At 41.2% G+C, this 20,455-nt stretch overlaps 1 protein-coding gene across 3 annotated transcripts in view; it reads left to right on the plus strand.

Moving 5' to 3' along the window:
* Positions 1-16,356, plus strand: part of FAM107B (family with sequence similarity 107 member B) — a 59,006-nt gene extending 42,650 nt beyond the window's left edge. For all 3 annotated transcript variants that reach the window (XM_057366437.1, XM_057366435.1, XM_057366436.1), the window contains 3 exons: positions 6,860-7,043; positions 11,086-11,239; positions 13,245-16,356. In XM_057366437.1, the coding sequence (XP_057222420.1) occupies positions 6,916-7,043; positions 11,086-11,239; positions 13,245-13,361 (399 nt within the window). In that variant the 5' untranslated portion in view covers positions 6,860-6,915 and the 3' untranslated portion in view covers positions 13,362-16,356. The remainder of the gene's footprint in view (positions 1-6,859; positions 7,044-11,085; positions 11,240-13,244) is intronic.
* The last annotated feature ends 4,099 nt before the right edge of the window (positions 16,357-20,455 follow it).

Below are 20,455 nucleotides of genomic sequence, written 5' to 3' on the forward strand. Positions count from 1 at the left end.
TCATTAGATAGCTGCATGGACATCTCTTCAGCATTTTAACTGAGCTAGAGAAGAAAGAAATGCTGCTGTTTAGAGCTGATCCTTTCAGCTGGTTTCAAAGCCAATGCAGWGAGCTTCCTTGCAATTATTGCTGCCTGAGGGAAATTTCTTTAGGATTAATATAAATTCCTGTTATTGAAGTTCCTGGGTTTTTCAGTGGAAGGTGTGAGGCCATTCTTAAAGCTGTTTGTGTATTCCTACATCTCTGTTCTAAGTAAACTAGAGACCAAGAGGAAGGAGCCATTCTGTCCTTACCAGCATTGCTCTCCAGGCCTCAGCCTCTCTGGGGTCAAGGCTGTTCCCTCTACACCCAAGACTTGACTGAACTTCAAAGCCCTGGAACAGAGACTGCCTTGTGCTGTTTAAACTGAATGGGAGCCATGAGCAGCTCTTTGCTTTTGAGAGAATTGTGGCAGTGTGGTGCACTGCCCCAGATCTTGCACTCTGCCTTCCTTTAGGTGTCAGTGCCAATGCAAACATCTTTAAAATGACCCTCTTTCTCCTGATTTCTTATTTAATGTATGTTTTGTCTGTGCCTTGTTGAGATGTTACTCTCAGCAGTGCTTAAGGGAAGAAAATGAGTGTTAACTGGATTTCCTTCAGATTTTGAGTGGGTTAGATCCTTTTAATATTGTCTAAAGTGACAACAGGAACAGCTYCAGGAGCCAGCAAGCTCTGCTTCTCTCCATATCCTTGACATCACTGAGATTGCTTTGGGCTGCCCTGATGAAGTGAGCCCTTGTTCCTGAGAGATTTCTATGTGGTTTGTCAGTCTTTTGGCAGCCATGCAGCTAATGAAGCCATTAACTAATGAAATCATGATACCCAGTTTGAGGGGAGTGCTATGAGTTAAACTGTCCTGGCATGGGATGGACAGAACTTTGTCAGCCTTGGGATGGGATGTGAGATTCTCAAGTGCATGACAAGAAGCAGCAAGATTGGCCTTGCAGAAACACAGGGTAGTTTCTAAGATGTTCTTCTGTTTTATGTGTGGAAGCCAGATGCCTGCCAAAGGGTTTAAAAGTCCCATGATGTTAATTTTGAGGGACAATAATGGAGTAAATAACCTGGTAACAAGGTAGTACTCAGTGGGCAATCCCATGTACATGCTGCCTTGAATGTATTTGATTTTGAGGCAGGTGAAGACCTTACTCTTTGGATCTAGAGGCAAAGCTCTTGTCACTGGGAAGTGGCAGCCTTTTTGAGCAAATCATGAAGGATTAGGAGGAATTGCAGCCACCAGGACCTTTCTGGTTCTCCCCTCTGCCTCCACAGGCAGTCCTGGCTGTGTCTTGCCATGACCCACACTCCAGCCTCCCTTTCAGACACAGAGGACAGTGTGAGTAAGAGTCAAATTCCTTTGTTGGTGTCTGGCTTGAGCCCACATCTTGGCTGGGAAGAGTATTTTATATTCTGTTTTCAGGAACTCTGAATTAAAGGGTGAACTGTGGGAAGTTATTAATGATATCTATAATCAAGGATTAATCAACTAAATCTCTCTAGTTGAGTGCCTCTTAGTGCACYGAGAGCATATAGATAAAGATGATAGCGGTGTGAGCTTTCATGTGCAAACAGTGCTGAGGTGGTGCCAGCAAAGCACACTCGGAATTTAAGTAGCTCTTTTGCTTTCTACCCAAGCTGATGCAAGGTGGTGCTTGATCGTGCAATATCTGAGCAGAGACATGCTGAAGAATTTTTATTTCAATTCCTCTTGAAACTGGAAAGGGGAGAGTAAAACAACAGGTTTTTTCCCAAAGAATGCCTTTGGGTTACTTGTAGCACACTGCAAGTCTGTGCGGTAGTTTAAAAAGCTAAAGATGTAAGTCTTAAAACACAGTGTTTGATGGTTTGCAGTACAGTTCATAACAGATGTTGAAGCTTTTTCAAGAATAAAATCTTCAGGAGGTATTCAGTGTTTGAGCTAGTGCTCCTGTGGAAGATATTAGTTCAAGAATTTATTAAGGCAAAAAGGAAATCATGTGAATTTAGTCTTAATGTAACTTTTGGATCTAGTATGGTCTATTATTTTCATGTCCATTGGTATTTTTAGGCATTTATTTATCTGCTTTTTAAGGGGCCTCAACTCTACCTCTGCTTTCACAGCTGGAAACAATTGTGGGAATCAATTGAAGGGTGAAAATGCCATATATATGTGTAATAATATAAATATATGGTGTCTTGCCAAAATTTTTGTATTCAGATTCCATATGTCGAGGGTGATTTCTGGTATGAGGAATATCAGATAGAAAATAAATGCAATTCCCTGGATGCCATATAAACATGAAAGGGTTAGGGGATTTTTTTTGTAAACTTCTCTCTCCTGTGAAAGCCATGGGAGCCCTGTTGTAGTAAAAGCTCTGGCAGCTGCTGAAACCTTAACCTGGCATTGTTAAGATATCTGTTAAAAACATGGATGTCTGTAGTTTTTATACACGTGTTTCCAGGGTTACTGCCATTAAGGGACTTTTGCTGGAAAAAGCCCTCTGTTGGTAGAATAAAAAATGAATAATATTGGAAGCAAAGGTATCTGCTGGACACTTTTCCTCCAATGTGACTCACACACTTCTGGCATGCTCTGGTTTGGCCTCTTCAGTAGGGCCAACTTTTGAAGGGTCTTTCCTGTTTTCCCTGAATTTACTTGTGCTCCAAGGAATTTAAGGGAGAGAATTTCAGCTATGTGACAATGGCTTAGTCTTGGCTCTTCAAGGCTGGGGTACCTGTGTGGTACTTTCTGATTGCTCTAAGTGCATCCTTTTTGTCTGGAAACATTAAACTTCTGTCTGGGAGGACACTTTAAGTAATTTTTCTACAGAGGCATTTTCTCTGTCTAGTGAGATGTTGAAATTGATTTGCAGTTGTTTGGGGAGTTGAAATTCCTCTTCCATGCAGGATCCCCAGTTTATTCTTTCTCTGTCTGTGGATTTTGATCCACAGACACGTAAGAAGTTGTAGACAAAGACTGTGAGAGTTACTCAGGCACAACAAGTTAAGGTAGATAAATGCTTCTGTGCTGCTTGTGCAGCAACAGCTAATTCAGCAAATGCACTGGGGAAGCACCTGCCAAATTAGTGGGTGTATTAAACTTGAGCCAAGCTCAGCTAAAACATCCCCTGAATCCAAATCTCCTTTATTTGGAGCAAGGTAGYGAGGAAACACAGCAATGGATTGTGCATTCTGAGTCGATCATGGAACAGCAGATGGTTAAAAGCAGCCTCTCGGATGCTCTTCAGGCAGCATATTCCTGCTAAGTGATTATTTGGATTATTAATGTCCCACTGTAGCACCTAGAGATGATCTGAAAGCAGCTTTATGGGCTGTGACTTTTGTGGTGATGAGCACTAGAGACTCATGGAATTAATAATGTTTTAATTGTTATTGCTTGAACATTGATTAAACTTGTTTAAGGACTTTTAAGGGATTCTGTCATCGAGCTTGACTGGTTTATTGGTGTGAGCCTGAACCTCAGAGTCAAATTCTGGGGATAAGCTGCTCTCATTCCTGTCAGCCCTTGGTGTGGTGAATCCTTTCCTGGTGCCTCAGTTTACTTTTTATGTGAAACTTGCCTGTGCTTTTGTAAATGTTAGCTTTGACAGGGTGTGGGTAGGGATCACCTTATCTTAATCGTATTGTTTGCATATAATATTACACAGTGACTGTGCAGGACTTTGTCGGTGGCCTGCAGCCAGGCTGAGGTTTGCAGAGGGTGTGAGAGAATTCAGACTGTGAATTAAGAATTCACAGAATTRAGAATGGGAATTGGGCACCCTGTGTCTCTGGCTCTGTTTGGAAATCCTAGTTGAAATCATTTGTAGCTTAATCACACATGGAAAGACTCTTTGCATCCCAAGGGAGTTTTATTCATTCATGTTTGCTGCTAGTAGAGTTCATGTTACAGTAGGAAACCACRATTCCTGACCTCTGAGTTGAATACATGTTTTAAAAATAGTGATGGAACAGAAGAAAGAAGAATAAATAGATTTCACATTAAGGGCTTGCTCAAACCAAATYGATGTGCTGCAAAAATACTGCACCACACTTTGAGAAATGATTGAATCAAATTGTTTTTCATGGGCTTGAGTCAAGAAAATTGTACATTGTTTATGGCAGTTGCGGAGTAATTCTGCSTTTTTCATCTTCACCTAAGCAAACAAGAGTTATCTTGATGAAGCAGCAAGTTATTTTTGGATTTACTTTAACTGAGAGCTGTTGATGATAAATAGCTTCTAGAAGACTCACAGGCCCATCAGTGCAACAGAACTGATAGAGGAGTACAGCAAAATAAATATTTACAGAGGAGGTTTATTTTGGGTGGAGGTTGGAAACGTAATATTTGAGTTGTTTTAGTTTTGATAAGCCTGATGTGAATACTGAAGGAAGTATGAAATGTTACGTCCTTATTTAAGGAAATAACTGTAGCTAGTTTATTCACTATCTGTGCTAATAGAGAATAGACCTCTACAAATGTTTTATTAAGAGCATGGTGCTGTGGGATGTATCTTGAGGGGTTTTGAAGGGTTGATTTTGGTTTTTATATGACATGCTGTCAACCAGTGAGGGATTTGAGATGTGAATTTAGCCAAGGGCCCCCAAGATGGGCTGTGGTGGAGACTGAGGAACCTGGTCTGTCTCAGCCTAGAGCAGAGTTTTGGAGGGACCAAACAGCAGCCCCCTGTGCCTGGGAGGTGTTTTCCAAGGAGATGGAGAYAGACTCTTCACCAGTGCATGGCTGGAGTGTGAGGCAACAGGCTTGAGTTGAGACAGGAGGTTTATGTGAGTGTAAGAAAAAACCACTGTRAAAACAGGCGAGAGGGGCCATCCACAGAGGCTGTTCCCTTGGGAGCTTCAGGGTCTTACTGGCAAATGTCCTGGGCAACCTGCTATGATCTCATAGCTCTTCCTGCTCTGAGGAGGAGATTTGATTAAAAGTCTTCCACACTTCTGACCTGTTTTCCARTGGTTGTGTATATCTGGGCATATGTGGTAATAGCTGGTTGCTTGATTGAAGCAGGGAGGACTGAAGGGGTGATAGGAGAAGTATTTTTACTGCATGCTTGGTGTYAGTAAGAGGTTTTTGCCATGTGCTGTGATGCTCTTCCATAGATTTGAACTGTGGACCATTTTTATAGTAGTTTCAGAGGTCCCTGTGACACCTGACACCCCGACATAATTCAAAAATTTTACATATGAACTTGCCTTAAGGAGCTCATGAAGGAGCTGCCCTGAGAGCAGTTYGAACTGCTGAGCTGTTTCTCATTGAAGTTGCTTCACACAAACTTGGTGTGTCAGATACAGCACCACGAAAATACAGTTCTCATCATCCATTCAAACAAAGAAGCTGGAAAGTGTCTGTCAGGTCCACTGGACACATTCAAATCCAGAGTATCCTCACATCTGCTGGAAAATTCATGTTGTTGTGCTTCCTCACCTGTAAGCAGCTGCAGCTGGGTAATGGTGGTACTGTTCAGTTTTGATGTAGTGAAGTATTTAGTGAAAATCTTTCCACTATATCAGGTGGATTTTGATCAGACCTGAGCAACAAAATGAGATTCTTACTAAGATAAACAGTTCAGGGATTAAGCTGCAACTGAACAGATTTTTATAGCCCATGGAGTAAGAGAGGGAGGGAAAAGGCTGGCAGTAGTGGGATCTAAATTAAAGCACTTATTCAGCTTTTACTGGAAAAAGGATGGCAAATCCCAGTGATTCTCAGATTTGTCTCGTAGCCCTGTGAATACAGTGTGCAGCATTCAGCTGTTCTGCCAKTCAGGAGAATGGAAGCCTCTTGCCTTTTCTTTCATGTCCCATTGATTCATCTTTGTAAAACCACATGCTGTGAGATTATTTTTTGGGATCTGTTTGAGGGGCCRACATTTCATCAAACTGACAACTGCAAATTTTGCGTGGAGGTTTTCAGAACAGTGAAGAGRGATAGAATTTCTCTTGAATGTGCTTTGTTTTGGATGCTGATCATCTCAYGATTGGTGGTTTCTAATGGAAAGGGATATGAATGGTCACATATAAATTATTTGAAAACCATAGTTTACTTGTCAGCTGTTGCTTCAAAATGTTGTGATTTGATGTATAGGTAAGTTTTGTATAGCAGGATATGGGAAAATGCCACTTCTCCAAATCAAATAAATCATCAGTTCATTGCCTTCAGGTCAGTGAATTTCTGGGGATTTTCACTGGGTGAAAAATGGCCTTTAAGAAACAATGTCATCTTTTTCTCCTCTACTTTTCCACTCAGAAATCAGTCCCCCATCACAACAGTTGCAGATCTGGTAATTTCCACATTATTGGCTTTTGCTTGATACAGTTCAGGGCTTGCTTATCCACAGAGGTGTTTTCCCCTCAGCTGACATAACACTGCAGCACAAAATGAGACTCTGCTTTTGATACACATTCACAGTATTTTGTGTAGTAAATATTTAAATCATCTTTAGGGTCTCAGTACTACTGATCCAAAAATGATTCATCTGAATAGGGGTTTATTAAAATAGGGGTTTATTAAAATAGGGGTTTATTAAAATAGGGGTTTTCACACATTAACCTACATTATTTGTCAAGTTCTTCTTATAATGGGAGAAACTGTGTCTCCAAGTCACTGGATGAAGGCTGTTAGAGATGCATTATTACGAAATTGCTGCCTATTTAAAAAAAAATGTTACTGATGTTTACTCTGAGAGCCTTTACTTTCTACAGACAACACCAGCTCAGGAAAAGGATGACTGTTGCCAATGTAATATGCTGCCTTTGTGGTTTCAGACATCTTTAAAAGGCCTTTCAGTGTAGATTCACTGCAGTTTTTCCCATTTTACAGATACTGTGAACAAGGACACTGAACCCAAAGATCCATATCTCATTCCAAGAAAGATTATGGCTGAACCAGACTACATAGATGATGACAATCCTGAATTAATTAGACCTCAGAAATTAATTAATCCTGTGAAGTCATCCCGGAATCATCAAGATCTCCATAGAGAGCTGCTTATGAACCAGAAAAGGTAAGAGCCTAAAAATCACTTGTGCCATTTTCCCACCCCAAACACACAGCTTGAGTTTTAGTTTCATCAAAATGACGTTGTGCCCAAGAGCCAGCAGGTTCTTTTTGTTGATTCAGATCTTGTAAATTGAAAGACTTTGATTCTTAACCATGGCATTAATTTCTAATGAAAGTTTCAGTTGCTGTACAAAAGCTTGCTTTAGAAGGTTTATTTTGTTTTTGAATACTCTGAGGGTCAATTTTGAGAGAAAACTGTTCAGTTCTCCCCTGTTACATTTCATGTGGGTTACCTGGGCACTGTAATTTGTCTTGTGCTCTTAACATTACAAAGTATTGGACAAAATTTTGCTCTTAATATGGGATAAAGTCTGTGGGCTTTTACCATTCCCAGCACACTGAGTTTATGAGGCCACTTTAAAATCAAATCATGTGATTTCTTTCACTGTTCTCCACTTATTTGATCTATCTCACAATGCACTGTGATAGTCTGCCTATCTRTTGCCTGCTGTTGTGCCTGCTCTGCTGCTGCACAAGTGTTTCTTTGTATATTTTGCAAATGCTGCCTCCTCCACCCTGGGATGGGWTGCACAGCTGTTACTCTTTATATTGCTTTTAGAGATGTAAACAACCGTGACTTGATTTCATCAACTTCAGAGACACAAGCACCTGGCCCAGAAATAGCTGAGGTTCTGTTATTAAATCTCTTCAGCAACAGAGAAGTCATTTAGAAAACACATTAAGRAAATAGCCACCAGACCACCTGGTGGAGAAAAAGGCACCAAGCCTGTTGATTGTCCTTTTTTTATACCAACAGAAACTAACTGTGATATCAGTTGGTGATTTTATGCATTGACACACAAAATGGACTTTCCGAAGGCAAGGCTGTGGGGATCTATAAAACAGAAGTGGAAGAACAGTGTTTCAGAGTGCTTTTGAGCAGAAGGCTGGTGATAGCAGCCATTCTGACTTTTTGAGACCCAGAACCTTGATCAAAGAGAGTAAAAAGCCATGACTTTGGCTACTCCAGCACARCTGGATTTGTCTTTTTGGCAGGAAGAGTCACAGTATGGCAGTTATTTCTTTTTTTTTTTTTAATCCTTTGGCATTGTAGTATTTTGAGGGGAGAAGGGGTCTTTTTATGTGTAATAGCAAAATCCWCACAAATGCTGGGCTTAGGGACTTAATTCTAAATGAATTGCATACACAATATAGCATTTCTTTAGTGATGAAGAAGGAGAGATATTTTACAGAATGCCAACTGAATTGGAAGARACTGGCCTAAATAGGTGTTTGTCCTATTTTTCATTAATGGGATTAAACATCAAAGTCAGTTCCTAGCACCAAGAAGTTTATAGTCATTGAAAGAAAAACAGTTGAAGTTTCCTGATGATCTTAATCTAGAGGATGTGGAGACTGCAATAAATTAATACTATTTTTTTTCTTTCAAGTTTATGAAAGCATAAAGCACTTTTTAATAGTATGGAGTTCTTTTCTTCTTAGAAAATATCCTATTACACAGAAAAGTTGGTCAGCCCTCAATACCCTCTCTTCTCTTACTGTAATTTTGATTAGCTGCAGCTGTTAATTTTAGAGTCTTATTTATTGGTGCAGAAATGAAGTACTTTGAGGATTTTCACCAGCAGAAAAATKGGTATCTTTTAGAGGATGGTTAGTCTTCTGTGCTTTGTGTCCCTGTACTAGCTCTGATAGGAGGCTTTCCAGTAATRTAGATATTAGGCTGTATTCTGCTTAGTTACAGCAAACTCTCATATGTATGGAGGACTTCTAGTGCTCTTATAGAAATCTGCTTAAGATGCTGCTTATTTTGGTGAGAAGACTCACTGTAGACATCAGCATTTTCACTTTTTGGACCCCTCAGCTCTGAACGACCAGAAATGGATATTGGAAGATACTTGCTAGTATTGGTCCAGTCATTCTCCAGGCCCACTGTGAACMGTGTCTGTTGRGTCTGARCTRTCATAGTTATTTMCTTGCAGAAATGGTAGTTGTTTTGRGCAGGTGGAAAAAAGATTCAGCTGATGCTACCTCAAGGCACTGGTCACTTAAATTATTTTTACTCATTAGGAGTCAGCTTCAGCTCTGCAGAGTATTGGTTCCATCCCCTCCAGAGGTTCTAACCTTATCAGCTCTAATTTGTTTTGTAACACACTTTGCTTCCTCTATATCAAAGCTTTAGGATTTGTAATTTAACCAGTACAGTCATGAGGAGTGACTGATACAAGACCCCAGTTAATCCAGTATCCYCCAGTTTGTTGCTTTTCCTTTTTACATAAGAGAGTGGAAACAGGATTGACATTACACATGTGCCACCCGCACTTGTCTGGATTGAGGGATTGTATTTACTGGTACCTTCTGCTGGTTCCCTTTTTTACAGCTGCAGCACCTCCGAATCAGTCTACGCCTCTGCTTTGTTATGCTGCAATCTTAGTGAGAAAAGCAGGAACAGTAATGTTACAGAGCAGCTGCTCTCTGGTTTTGTGACTGTCTTGATTTGTGCTGGCTGCCAGTGTGGAAGCTTCCACTGACACTGCTCTCACCAATSCAGTAGTASTAGTAGTAGTAGTAGTAGTAGTAGTAAAAAATGACTCCAGCTTTTCTTGCCTGACTTCAGATTTATGTGTTAAAATGTAATTAAAATAGCATGAAACATAAAATATGAACACAGTCTTGTAGCTTCTGTTGCACTCAGGCCATGAGATCTATTATGAGGAATAGGGAACAGCATTTGGTGTTGCTAAATATTTGATTTTGCTGTCAGGGTATGTACAGGGATAGWGTGTTGCATAATATATGGAGTCATTCCTAGATGCCACTATAAAATGGCATTTTAATGTTTTATTGGACATGCTGGATATGCATTGGATATGCATATTAAGGAATAATTAGGCAACCACAGATGTATAGCAAGTAGGGAAAGAGAAAAATACGCTTTCTGAAAGCTTATTCAGATTATTGGATTTCTTAAAGTTGAAATTAAAAATGGTTGATGTTAAACTTAACGCTGGATGCTTTCACATAATCATCTTCACAGGAAARACAACAATAAAAAAGACAAATTTCAGATCTCTCAACTCTGCCTTAAGTGACACTAATACCTGAATAACAGGGAGAGCTTGGAATCTTACAACAAATTTTGAAACCATCATAGCATTACAGAAATAAAAGAAATAGCTGAAGTCACARAAATAAGTAGGAGTGCGTATCCATGTGTGTGCCTGTATAAATAACATCATGCATCTTCCTAAAGAGTGAGCTTTCTCATTCCAGTGGRGCTGGCTTGAAAAGCAATTTGTGCTGAACAGAATCAAAACATTCAGTTCATGTAGTACCTAAAGGCTTGTCAGAGGGAGAATCCTCCAGGCTTTGTCTGGTCTCCAAGGTGATGGCAACTTTTTTATTCTGGATTTTTGTTGTCTTAGGCTCTTTGTGATGTTTAGTGTAGCCTGGGAACTCTCGCTGGAAATAGCTTCACAGCCAGGCGTGGGTAAAGCTGTCACATTTTCAAGGAAAGGAGAGAACCCATGATTTCCAGGAACAGTGTGACAGACCACTTCTTAGTTTTGTCAAAACTATACTTCTCTGGGCAGCATACCCTGCACAGAGCTGTCTGAACACTGTCATTGCAAGTTACCAGCCACCAAGCAAATTCTTCTTGTCCAAAATTTGTTTCTAGCTCTGCTAGTATCTCGATTTGTGGTGTTTTGTTCAGTCCATTCTTTTGGAATACAGTGAAGAGTACAGTGAAGACTAAAGATGAAAGTTAATGAATTATACAGGAGAAATACCRGCATGCTTATTAAAGGGGAATATCTTTGGTGATTATGTGGCTTAAATTCTAGCTTAGGGTATTGGTTAGCAACCAGGCAAATGTCTGCATGTTTTTTCCCTTTTAATTATTTATTTGTATCCCTATGGATGTAAATAGGCAATTGCTTGATTTTAGTAAACCTGCCTGCAATTCTGTGTGAATTTCTGCTAACTGAAAATGATCCCTTTATTTCTCCCCTCTATGTATTTTGAAGGGGTCTTGCCCCTCAGAATAAACCAGAGCTGCAGAAGGTGATGGAGAAAAGGAAACGAGATCAAGTTATTAAACAACAAAAAGAAGARGAAGCACAAAAGAAGAAATCAGACCTGGAAATAGAGCTACTGAAACGGCAGCAGAAACTGGAGCAGGTAAGATGGGCAATWACACACCTTTACACATCTGCATCTGAACTACTCATCTGAGGCTCTCATTGTATATAGGAAAGAAGCAGCAGCCAATTTTTGGCATTTCCCCTGATTAAGTGCAGATATCTCTTAKGGTTAGTCAAATCACACTCTTTAATTACCAGTTTGTTGTCACTTACTGTGTAGGAATTGCATATGGGGTCTGCCTTTGATCAAATGAATCCTACACCAGCCAACAGGAATGTGTGCAGAGCACTGACATTATATTACCACTGAAACTRTGATGATTTGGTCAATTTTTGTAGTCTGACTATGATCCACTTTGAATGCATCAAAATGACATTTAATGAATTTTTAAAAATCAATTCATTCTCTTGGGTTATGTAAGAAATTAGATTACTTTAAAAAGATCTTTTTGGAGTTTTAAAGCATGTGAGCCCATTGGTTTTTTCAAATGAAAGAAAAGGTCCTCAGACCCTGCAAATGAAGATGATGTGGAGTTGGAGTTCCTTGTGGTGAAGCATTTGCCAGGAACAGGGCCAGCCAAATGTYTCTGTGCCTCTGGAAGCACTTTGAGTGCCTGCAAGGAAATAATCTCTACAGTAAAACAGCTTAGCAGAGAAGTCATTGTGCATCAAGCAGTGCATTTATTTTCAAATAAATGAATGCTATAAATATGTGCTTTAAAACAGTATCTCCTGTGCTTCTCAATATAAATCAATTAAGCAAAATAATTACTGTTAAAAATGACATGTAATCCAATCATTATTTAGGTTTTAGGGTCTTATTATAGGTTTGTTTTTTTGTATTAATTAGGCTTATAAATATTTTTGGAGAAAGCTATTGTATTTTTAAGTGTATCATCCTGTTGTTTTCTTATCTGCTCTTAAGGGCCCAGCTTTGAATGRTTCAGTTTGTGGGAAGATTTGATTTGAAACTGAGCCATCCAGTGTAGATTATGTAGATTAGAAATTTCTGTTAGAAGAGGAAAAGCCTGCCCATTTCAAACAGTGCTGTGACTTTGTAAACATCATAGGAATGGTATTAATTGACAACATGGCTCATGGAGGGACATTGTCAGGATTTATAGAAACAAGACATGTCCCTTGTCACTGAACCAGAGACAAAAGGGAGATTATTTAGGTGAGCTGTATGTGGTCGCCGTTAATCAGGGAAACCTTGGTCTATTAAAAAAATACAAAAACAAAACAAAAACCAACTCCTTTCAGGCACTTATGTTAGTTTTCTAAAGGGTTTTTTTTTCTCTTATGATAGCTCATCTGCTTTCCCTGGGGATCACTAAGTGATCTATATTCTGTGTCATGTGTGAGCCTGGATGGGCACTGCATAGCCTTGCCATAATGAGCATTTCCATTCCTCATGTGGAAATTTCAAATGTCTGCATGGGCAGGATGTCTAGCTTGGTTAAAAAAAGTCAGTGAATTGACTCTCAAAAATGAGTGACTAAGGGCCAAGGAAAATTTTTTCTTTTTTTATTGATTTTTGTGATAGACAAACCAGATACTCCTAAAGAGGCTCAAATTAGATACAGAACTCCATACCTAAACATTCAGAAATCAGTYCTGCAAGTGTGCTCAGTAGAAGCTGTTCACATGTTCTCCCACGAGAGACATTCTTCCTTGTTCTGTTGTAAAAGCCAGAGAAGGCAATTATTGTTGTTTCTTTAATGAAGATGTYCAAGAATTTCTTTTAAAATGCTTCATCTTGTTCTTGTACTGGGCTTGCAGAGTTTTTGTCTGTCTGGCAAAGGTGGACATCTGGAACAAGCCAGAGCCAGAGCCAAGGATTTGAAAAGATTTATTGTTTATGAGTACAGATACTCCCAAAGAAAGACTATTTTATCTTTTCCATGAGACAAAGAAAGGAAGCAGTTTAAAGAGTTTGGCATGGCCAGTTATTGAAACCTTTTATTTTTTGTCTTATGTTTCAATGATGTATTTTCTGTACTGGTTTTTTTTTTTTTTTTTCCATGTGATTCCCTTTTAAGCTGGAACTGGAGAAGCAAAAGATACAGGAAGAGCAGGAAAATGCACCTGAATTTGTCAAAGTCAAGGGCAACTTGAGGAGGACGGTCCAGGAAGCAACAGAAGCACCAGACTCCTAGAGCCAGCGCCTGCTAAGACTTCCAGCTTTCCTGCAGAGAGGCTTTTGCAAGTTGTCTCACATTTGCCCCTCAAGAGGGAAAATAAAAGCATCCAGCTGACACTTACTGAAGATGAGATTTTTAATTCCTGGGACGTGTGGATTAAAAAGACAGTATTGTAAACAGATCGACTTGCCAAATACAGTCCTGAGATCAATGGATAAGGAGTGTTTTTGTCAGTTCAGTGTCACGGACCAGGCTGACGTGCTTTCTCAGAGATTTTAACCAGGGATGCTAGAGAAACTCCTTCAGTGTTGCACTGCTTTAACTCTTGTGACCCTAGTTTAGTGGAGATACACAGATTATATTTTGCTTTMAAACAGAACAAAAATCCTCCTGTGGTATCTTATGAAGCTTTGCTGTGCAGATAGATTTCCACCATCTAGACCTACAGCCTGTGTATATCCCACTATAATGTGTTTAGTTGGAATTTTTATTGAATCTAGGAGGATATGAGGTATACTGATTATTGCTGCCCACCCACCTAGGGCAAATGTGGGAAAGATGAGAATGCTTAAAATTCACCAGCAGTGAAAAGTTAAGCAGCCTTAAAGCCCATTTCTTGCTGTTTGGCATGTAAAATTTGGGCTATGAAAGAGTGAAAATCTGATGATCCTTTTACCAGGGAGATTCCAGAGGCTGATTTATCTCTGTCTATAAACTTACACTGTTGTGTACAGGCCTGTGCAGTGTGAAATACCTCTCAAAGCAAAATGATCTGTCTTCTACTTTCAATGTTTTGAAATCCTGCTTACTTTGGTGTTGTGGCCTTTCTCCTCCAGGGACATGCTGAACAGAGTACAGTGTTAACACATTACTTGGTAGTGTTTGAAGTCACTTGCTGCAACTGATCTGCCATCAGTTACTACTCTTTGCTTGTAGATACTTGTTGCAGTTTCTGCAGTAGAGAAGTGTTTAAACCAGACCAAACTGATTATTGAAATCCACTGAAATGGAATTTTTTTCCCTAAAGTGAGTCATAAAATGAAATTCAAATTCATTTTATCCCGTCCTTCATTTAGCCTCAAGAAGAAAGGGCAATGTGTTACCACTGAGACTTTGGGTCCAATTCTGTCATCTTCTGCCTTTCCACAAGCTGCTCCTGTGACTTGCCATTAAATAAAATATTGCTCAGCTTGCACAGGGATGACAGGATCTGATCCTTCATGCTTATGACTACTAGTTAACCAGGAAAGCCTGGGATGAGGAGTGGGGAACAKGTTGCTCACATAGGATTATAGAATTGGATTCTTACCTGGTGGGATTGGGTGCAGATCTATCTTCACAATCTGGGGATAAATCCTCATCTTCCTTGCTTGGAACAGTCCTAGCTCTCACTGAAACTGTGTTCATCCATATCAGCTGAGGATCTAATCCCTAGCCTTTGCCTTAGGATGCTAAACACAATGATTTCTACTTTGTAATTACATTGGACATAACTGTTTGAGAACACTTTTTATTATATCAACAGTGGCATGTTTGTATTGTAAAGGTGTGGTGGAGGATTGTTAGTTTGGTTTTTCCAGTTCCTTTGCCTTTCCTGTAAGTATTGGTCATTTTAAATACAATTTCAGATTAGCACTTAGGACAAAACACTCACAATTAGAAATGTTTCCTAGATGCAGACTTTAATTTGTCAAGATACRGGCATTTTTTATGAGGACATAATCAGATTGAGAGTAAATTGAATTGTGATAAGCATATTGCCATTGATTTAGACTTGCAGTGTGACTCACGTCTAGAAGATTAAATGTGAAGATGGTCTAACAGACTGTTCAGATTATGGACATACARAAGACAGAGGCCAAATGTAAGACTCTTCCATGTATTATCTCAACAAAGGAACACCCTGAATGCTGCAGGTTCTTCTTTCTCTCCTGCCCTTCTCATGGCAGGAGAGGATCTTTTCTGGCAAAATATTATTCCAACACTTGCACTGATTTTGTTTCATGTTGTTGAGACAGCACTGTGTCTGAACYTTCCATACTTCATGCTTTAGCTGTTTCCAGCCTACTAAACATCCTKCCTTTTGGTTTCAGGTCCACATTAACCTTCTGCTCAGTATGGAAAAGTGAATGAGAAAACCTTWCTCTGGCTTGAGCAGACCATTTCTTGTCAGCCATTTCCCCTTGGTGATCAATGCACAGTGAAATGAAATCGGTGTGGCAGCGGGATCGGTGGGGGACAAGGACCCCCTTTTTGCCTTGAGTGGGTGTGTTGGATTGGGCCCTCAAGGCTGAAGGTGTTCTGCCTTCTCCCCAGGTTAGCTTTGATTCAGGGTAGAGTTTCTCTTTCTGAAACACAGGAGGCCAGAAAACTTTCTTGTACATACAGCATGAAGTTGTTTTTTGGTTTTTCATTGGAATTTACTCTCCGTGTGAACAGAACATCAACGTTGTGTGTTAGAACATCTTTGAATCCTGCTAATCCTTTAGTCTAGGAACCCCAGCCACCTTCATGTTGATTTTGACAGGCAAAAGCTTGTCTTTGAAGTCAGGATTGGGCAACCCTTCAATGGGTGGCCAGTTAGTCACACCACAAGTGTCCTGTGCGGCTACTCAAGTRAGAAACTGCTTTGCAGTGAGCATAAGCATTTCCTGCTCTGCCCTTCAGCTATGGGGGTTTTGAAGCAATCCAGCAAATACTTCAGTGATTTGAAAATTGCTCACTTACCACTTTGTACTTTTTTAAAAACTCTTGCTTTTGATAGTATAGTAGTAAATTTTTTAGCATTYTTGTGGCTTTAACCTTCTGTTAATATCTGCACTTGTTTGAGTGTACATATATAAATATATATAAATATAAAAAGGGAGCCTTAATGGATTTGTTTTCATAATTTAATATTTTTTGTATTTGCTCTTGTATAATTGTTTTTAACTAAAGGTATTACGAGAATGAGGGTGGAATACTTAGAACCAAAGTTATGCTTAATAAAATCTACTACATGCTTGGTGTATGTGGTGGTGTCTGTCATATCCTGCCAAAAACAAAACCTTGGGGGCTGCACTGAGGTATCCAGATGTGGTGTGGGGGGAAGTACCAAGATTGTGATGACTCTTGAATCCTTAAAACCCTGCATCCCCATTTGTATGTGCAAAAGTATGGCCAAATTAGCTGGCAGGAAGAGTCTGCTGTGTCTCCTAGCAGAATTATCCTTTGAATGTATGTGATGCAAAAGGTTTTTAACAGGACTGTGTGGTCATTCAGGTAACACAAAATGAGGCACAGCATGAGGGAGAAGTTCTGAGGGGAGTCAGATAATTATGGAAATCGTTCTCTGTCTTTGCAATTGCCAGCATTGCATGGGCACTGTTTCCAGTGGGTATGAGAAGAGAGTAATGAGCCTGATTCTGGATTCAAGTCCTACAAAACTCCTTTTGATTTAGCCAGTGCTAAATTGGTACACTGGTTCTAGTAGAAACAACTTGGGCATGGGAAAGAAAGTGCAGGCACAAATAATTTGCTGGGTTAGGGCAGACAGCTCAGTGCCAAAGAGCAAAATCCTGTGAAAACAGCAGGCAGGGAGAAAGGACTGGAAGAGGTGTGTGCCATCAGTTCTCCACAAAGATCCTCAGCTCWCACTGGTGAGACCTGATCAGCCGGGCAGGTGGCAATGGAGGGGGAGCTGGAGAGGGGCACAGGGTGAAACMAAGTGGGGGAGGAGGAGGAGAGCAGTGAATTCAGAACAGATGTCAGGAAATGCAGTTCAGGAACTGCTCAGCATGTGGAATGGGTCCTGGCAGTGCTGCTGATGCAATGAGGCTGGACCTGCTCCMGGAGCTCTCGAATGCGGGGGAGGTAAGAAAGAACAGAGTTAATAAGGGGTGAGTTTCTATGGCCTGGTGGAGATACRGCCCTGTGCTCTCCTACCTCCAGTRGAGCCAAATGTGCTTTGAATTATCCTTTGATATTTCACTGCAGCTCCAGAAAGAAAATGGCGAGGGCACGCAATCTGCCTTTGCAGCATGTCCAGAGTAAAAGACGATCCTCCATTTGTCTGCTTTTTTGGATTGAGCTAATAGGTTTTGTCATGTGGCATTGCAAGCACTGGTCCACTGGGAGCTTTGCCTGTGCCCCGGTGGCAGATGGGTTGTGTTGTGCTACAGCTACGAAGAAAGAAGTATGTTGAGCTCCCTTAGCTGCTCTTACAGGGTCCGTGGACAGTGTCTGTAGCCTAAAATACCTGGTGGCACTTGTGGTGACCAGTTGCACTTCAGAAAATAACTGGAGACCAAAGAGCTTTCGCAGACCTGACATCTATAGGGGGAAGAACAGGAAGGCAAGTTGAGTTCTCTAGGCATTTCAATAGGAAGATCACAAACAATGAGATCTGGAGGAGTGGAATACAAGRTACTTTCYSCCTCCCCCTGCCAGTTTAAACTGTTTGTGCTCTGTTTGGAATCTTTCATCTGTCAGAGTAAAGGTTTGTGGTGGTGTCAGTATTAAGGATGGCTCTCCTCGATGGAAGTGGCGGAAACTGGCCAGAGGAAGTGTTTGGTGGTGGTGTTAAAGCACAGATGTCCTGACTGTCACTTCAGTGCTTGTGTTCCACAGCCCTTGTTTAGGCATTGCTGCCATCCTAGGTGAGGGCTGCACTGGCTCCATCCCAYGGCCTGCAGTGCCTCTCTGAGGTCRGCAGGGACKGCTTCTGTCCCCTGGGTTCCCAGKGRCTGATTTTGCTGARCCTCAAGTGTGTGCATTTGAGCTAATCATCCCCTTTTCATTCATACCAGAGTAGAATCAGCCCTGTGGGGTGCAGTTCCCTTTGTGGAGGAATCCACAGTGTCTGACTCGCAGAGAACATTCTCTACCTTGCAAGGATTCTGAAGTTGGGCAGTTCAAATGCCACCTCCAAACCGCCCACCCTTTTTAATGGAGTTTAACACCCCAGGATAGATGAGGCACCCTGGATGCCTTCAGTAAATGTGGCCCTTCATGTCTGTGTGGTTCATACTGTGATCAAGAGCCCATCTCTGCACTGTGCTCCCCTGCTCTGCTGTGCAGAGTCAGCCCCTCTGTTTGCAGGGGACATTKGGCCTCTGMAGGGACCTGGGGAGAAGGGACSTGCCCCAGGCCAAATCCGGCCAGCAGGAGGGGAGGTGGCATCTCCACAGTGTGTGAGGGAAGGAGGAGGATGTGAAACACCTGAGAGGGGCCTTGAGCAGCCAGAATCACCCACTGCTACAGCCATAGTACTTAATTATCTGAGTAATCATTTTTGGAATTAACTTCCATTATGCGCCCAAGTCTAATCTGTTGGATGGATGGCATGAGCAATGTAACACAGATTGAGGCTGGCACATRGAGACTGCAGCCTGATTAGGTGGGAAGGAGAAATATGTTTCTTTCCTCCTCTTCAGCTATTCAGAAACAAATCTTTAATAATGCAATTGAAATGCCAAGTATGCTTCATTGTGCTTAAAAATTAAAGAGCACCCAGCAAGCCTAAGCCCCTTAGTGGGGTTCATTTGAGGTATGGATTTCTTGGAATAGAAAAGCAAAAGGAGCTGCCTGTGGGACGCTGAATCCCACCTGCCCTGGAGTCAGGACACGGCAACCCAGCCTGTCTGAAATGGTGTCCCTGAAGGAGGGGTTGTGTCCAACTGATTATTTGTCTTTAACTCTTCCTTTGGTAAATGAAGCCTGAGAGATTCTCTGATGCAAAGTTAATCAGGAATTTGCTTTCATGAGTAGCAGCAGAAAGAGAGACCTGTTAAATCTACTCTGTCAAACCTGGAAAGTCCTTCATCTCTGTGGCTGTGGGCCATAGGGGGTGAYTTTCTCTAATGTGCAGTTTGAGCACTTGTCTTCATCCAGTTTCGTTTTGGTGCTAATCCTTTCAGTGAATTTTGCTCCACACAATTCCAGGGAACCACTTCATGAGCTGAGCTCAGCAAAAAATTGGCTTTGGGGAATTTTTTAGCACAGTAGGCCTCGCATGTGACAACTCTGGTTTATTAAGAAAAATTTTCTTCATTTCTAATACAAATTGAATTAACTTTTTAAGTACCAAGGAGTAAATTCTCTTCAAACAGAGATCTTGCAATTTTTTATCATTTTCTTGTTGAAAGGGAGTTGCTTCTGCAACTATTATACTCTATTCCCTGTGTATGATGGAATTGTTATGATAACCAGACCAGAGGTGAACTGTGAGCTGCCTACAAGCCCCTCTGCAGTTAGACCCACTCAGTTCTGATGGYGGAAAGCAGGGATTGCTGCCTGGRGAGGAAGAAGGAGGTGCTAAAAAGGAGGAACAGACAATGGGAAGGCAAGTGCCTGACTGATGAAGGTTTCCACCTTGTAGCCAAGGTTAAAGAGCAGCTCTGAGTTTGATGCACACAGCCTGCATCTGTGTTCACATCTAATACATAGTGTGCCTTTTTGTTTCCCCTGAAGCCTCATTGTGGTTTTGATTCCTTTCCTATTGTTTCCTTTCACCCCAAGCTCTTCCTGCCTRTTCAGGCCTCCCTGCCTTTGGATTATTTCCCAGGGCTGGTTTGTAATAAAAGGCATTTAATTAGCAAAGAATCCTTGGGATGGATCCTCAAATGGGTGTTTGAGGCTGACTACTGCATCCTGGAGGGAAAACCAGCCCAAGTCCTTGGTAAGTGGGGAGTGGAGATGAGAAATACTGGCTATGCAGGGAGCAGGAGCAGGTGGGAATAAAAATTCTGAGTGGACATCTGACACAGCATGAAAGAGAAATCAATACAGACATCTCCATGTTTTTTTTCTCAGAACCTTACTTTAAAAGGGCTGTGATGAGAAAAACCTATGGGGATGAAAAGGAGGATGGCAAAAATTTGTTCCTTGATTCCTTCTCTACCTCCCCTGACCTTGTGAGACCCCAGCTGGAAGGCTGCATCCTGCTTTGGGATCCCCAGCACRAGGAGGACATGGAGCTGTTGGAGTGGGCACAGAGGAGACCACAAAGATGATCTGAGAGCTGGAACGCTGCTCCTGTGAAGACAGGCTGAGAGAGCTGGGGTTGTCCAGCCAGGAGAAGGGAAGACTCTGAGGAAAGCTCATTGTGRCCTTCCAGTACCTAAAGGGAT

Source organism: Malurus melanocephalus, unplaced genomic scaffold (genome assembly GCF_030028575.1).
Source record: "Malurus melanocephalus ecotype Western Australia unplaced genomic scaffold, MMel_1.1 scaffold_65, whole genome shotgun sequence".
Lineage (NCBI taxonomy): Eukaryota > Metazoa > Chordata > Aves > Passeriformes > Maluridae > Malurus > Malurus melanocephalus.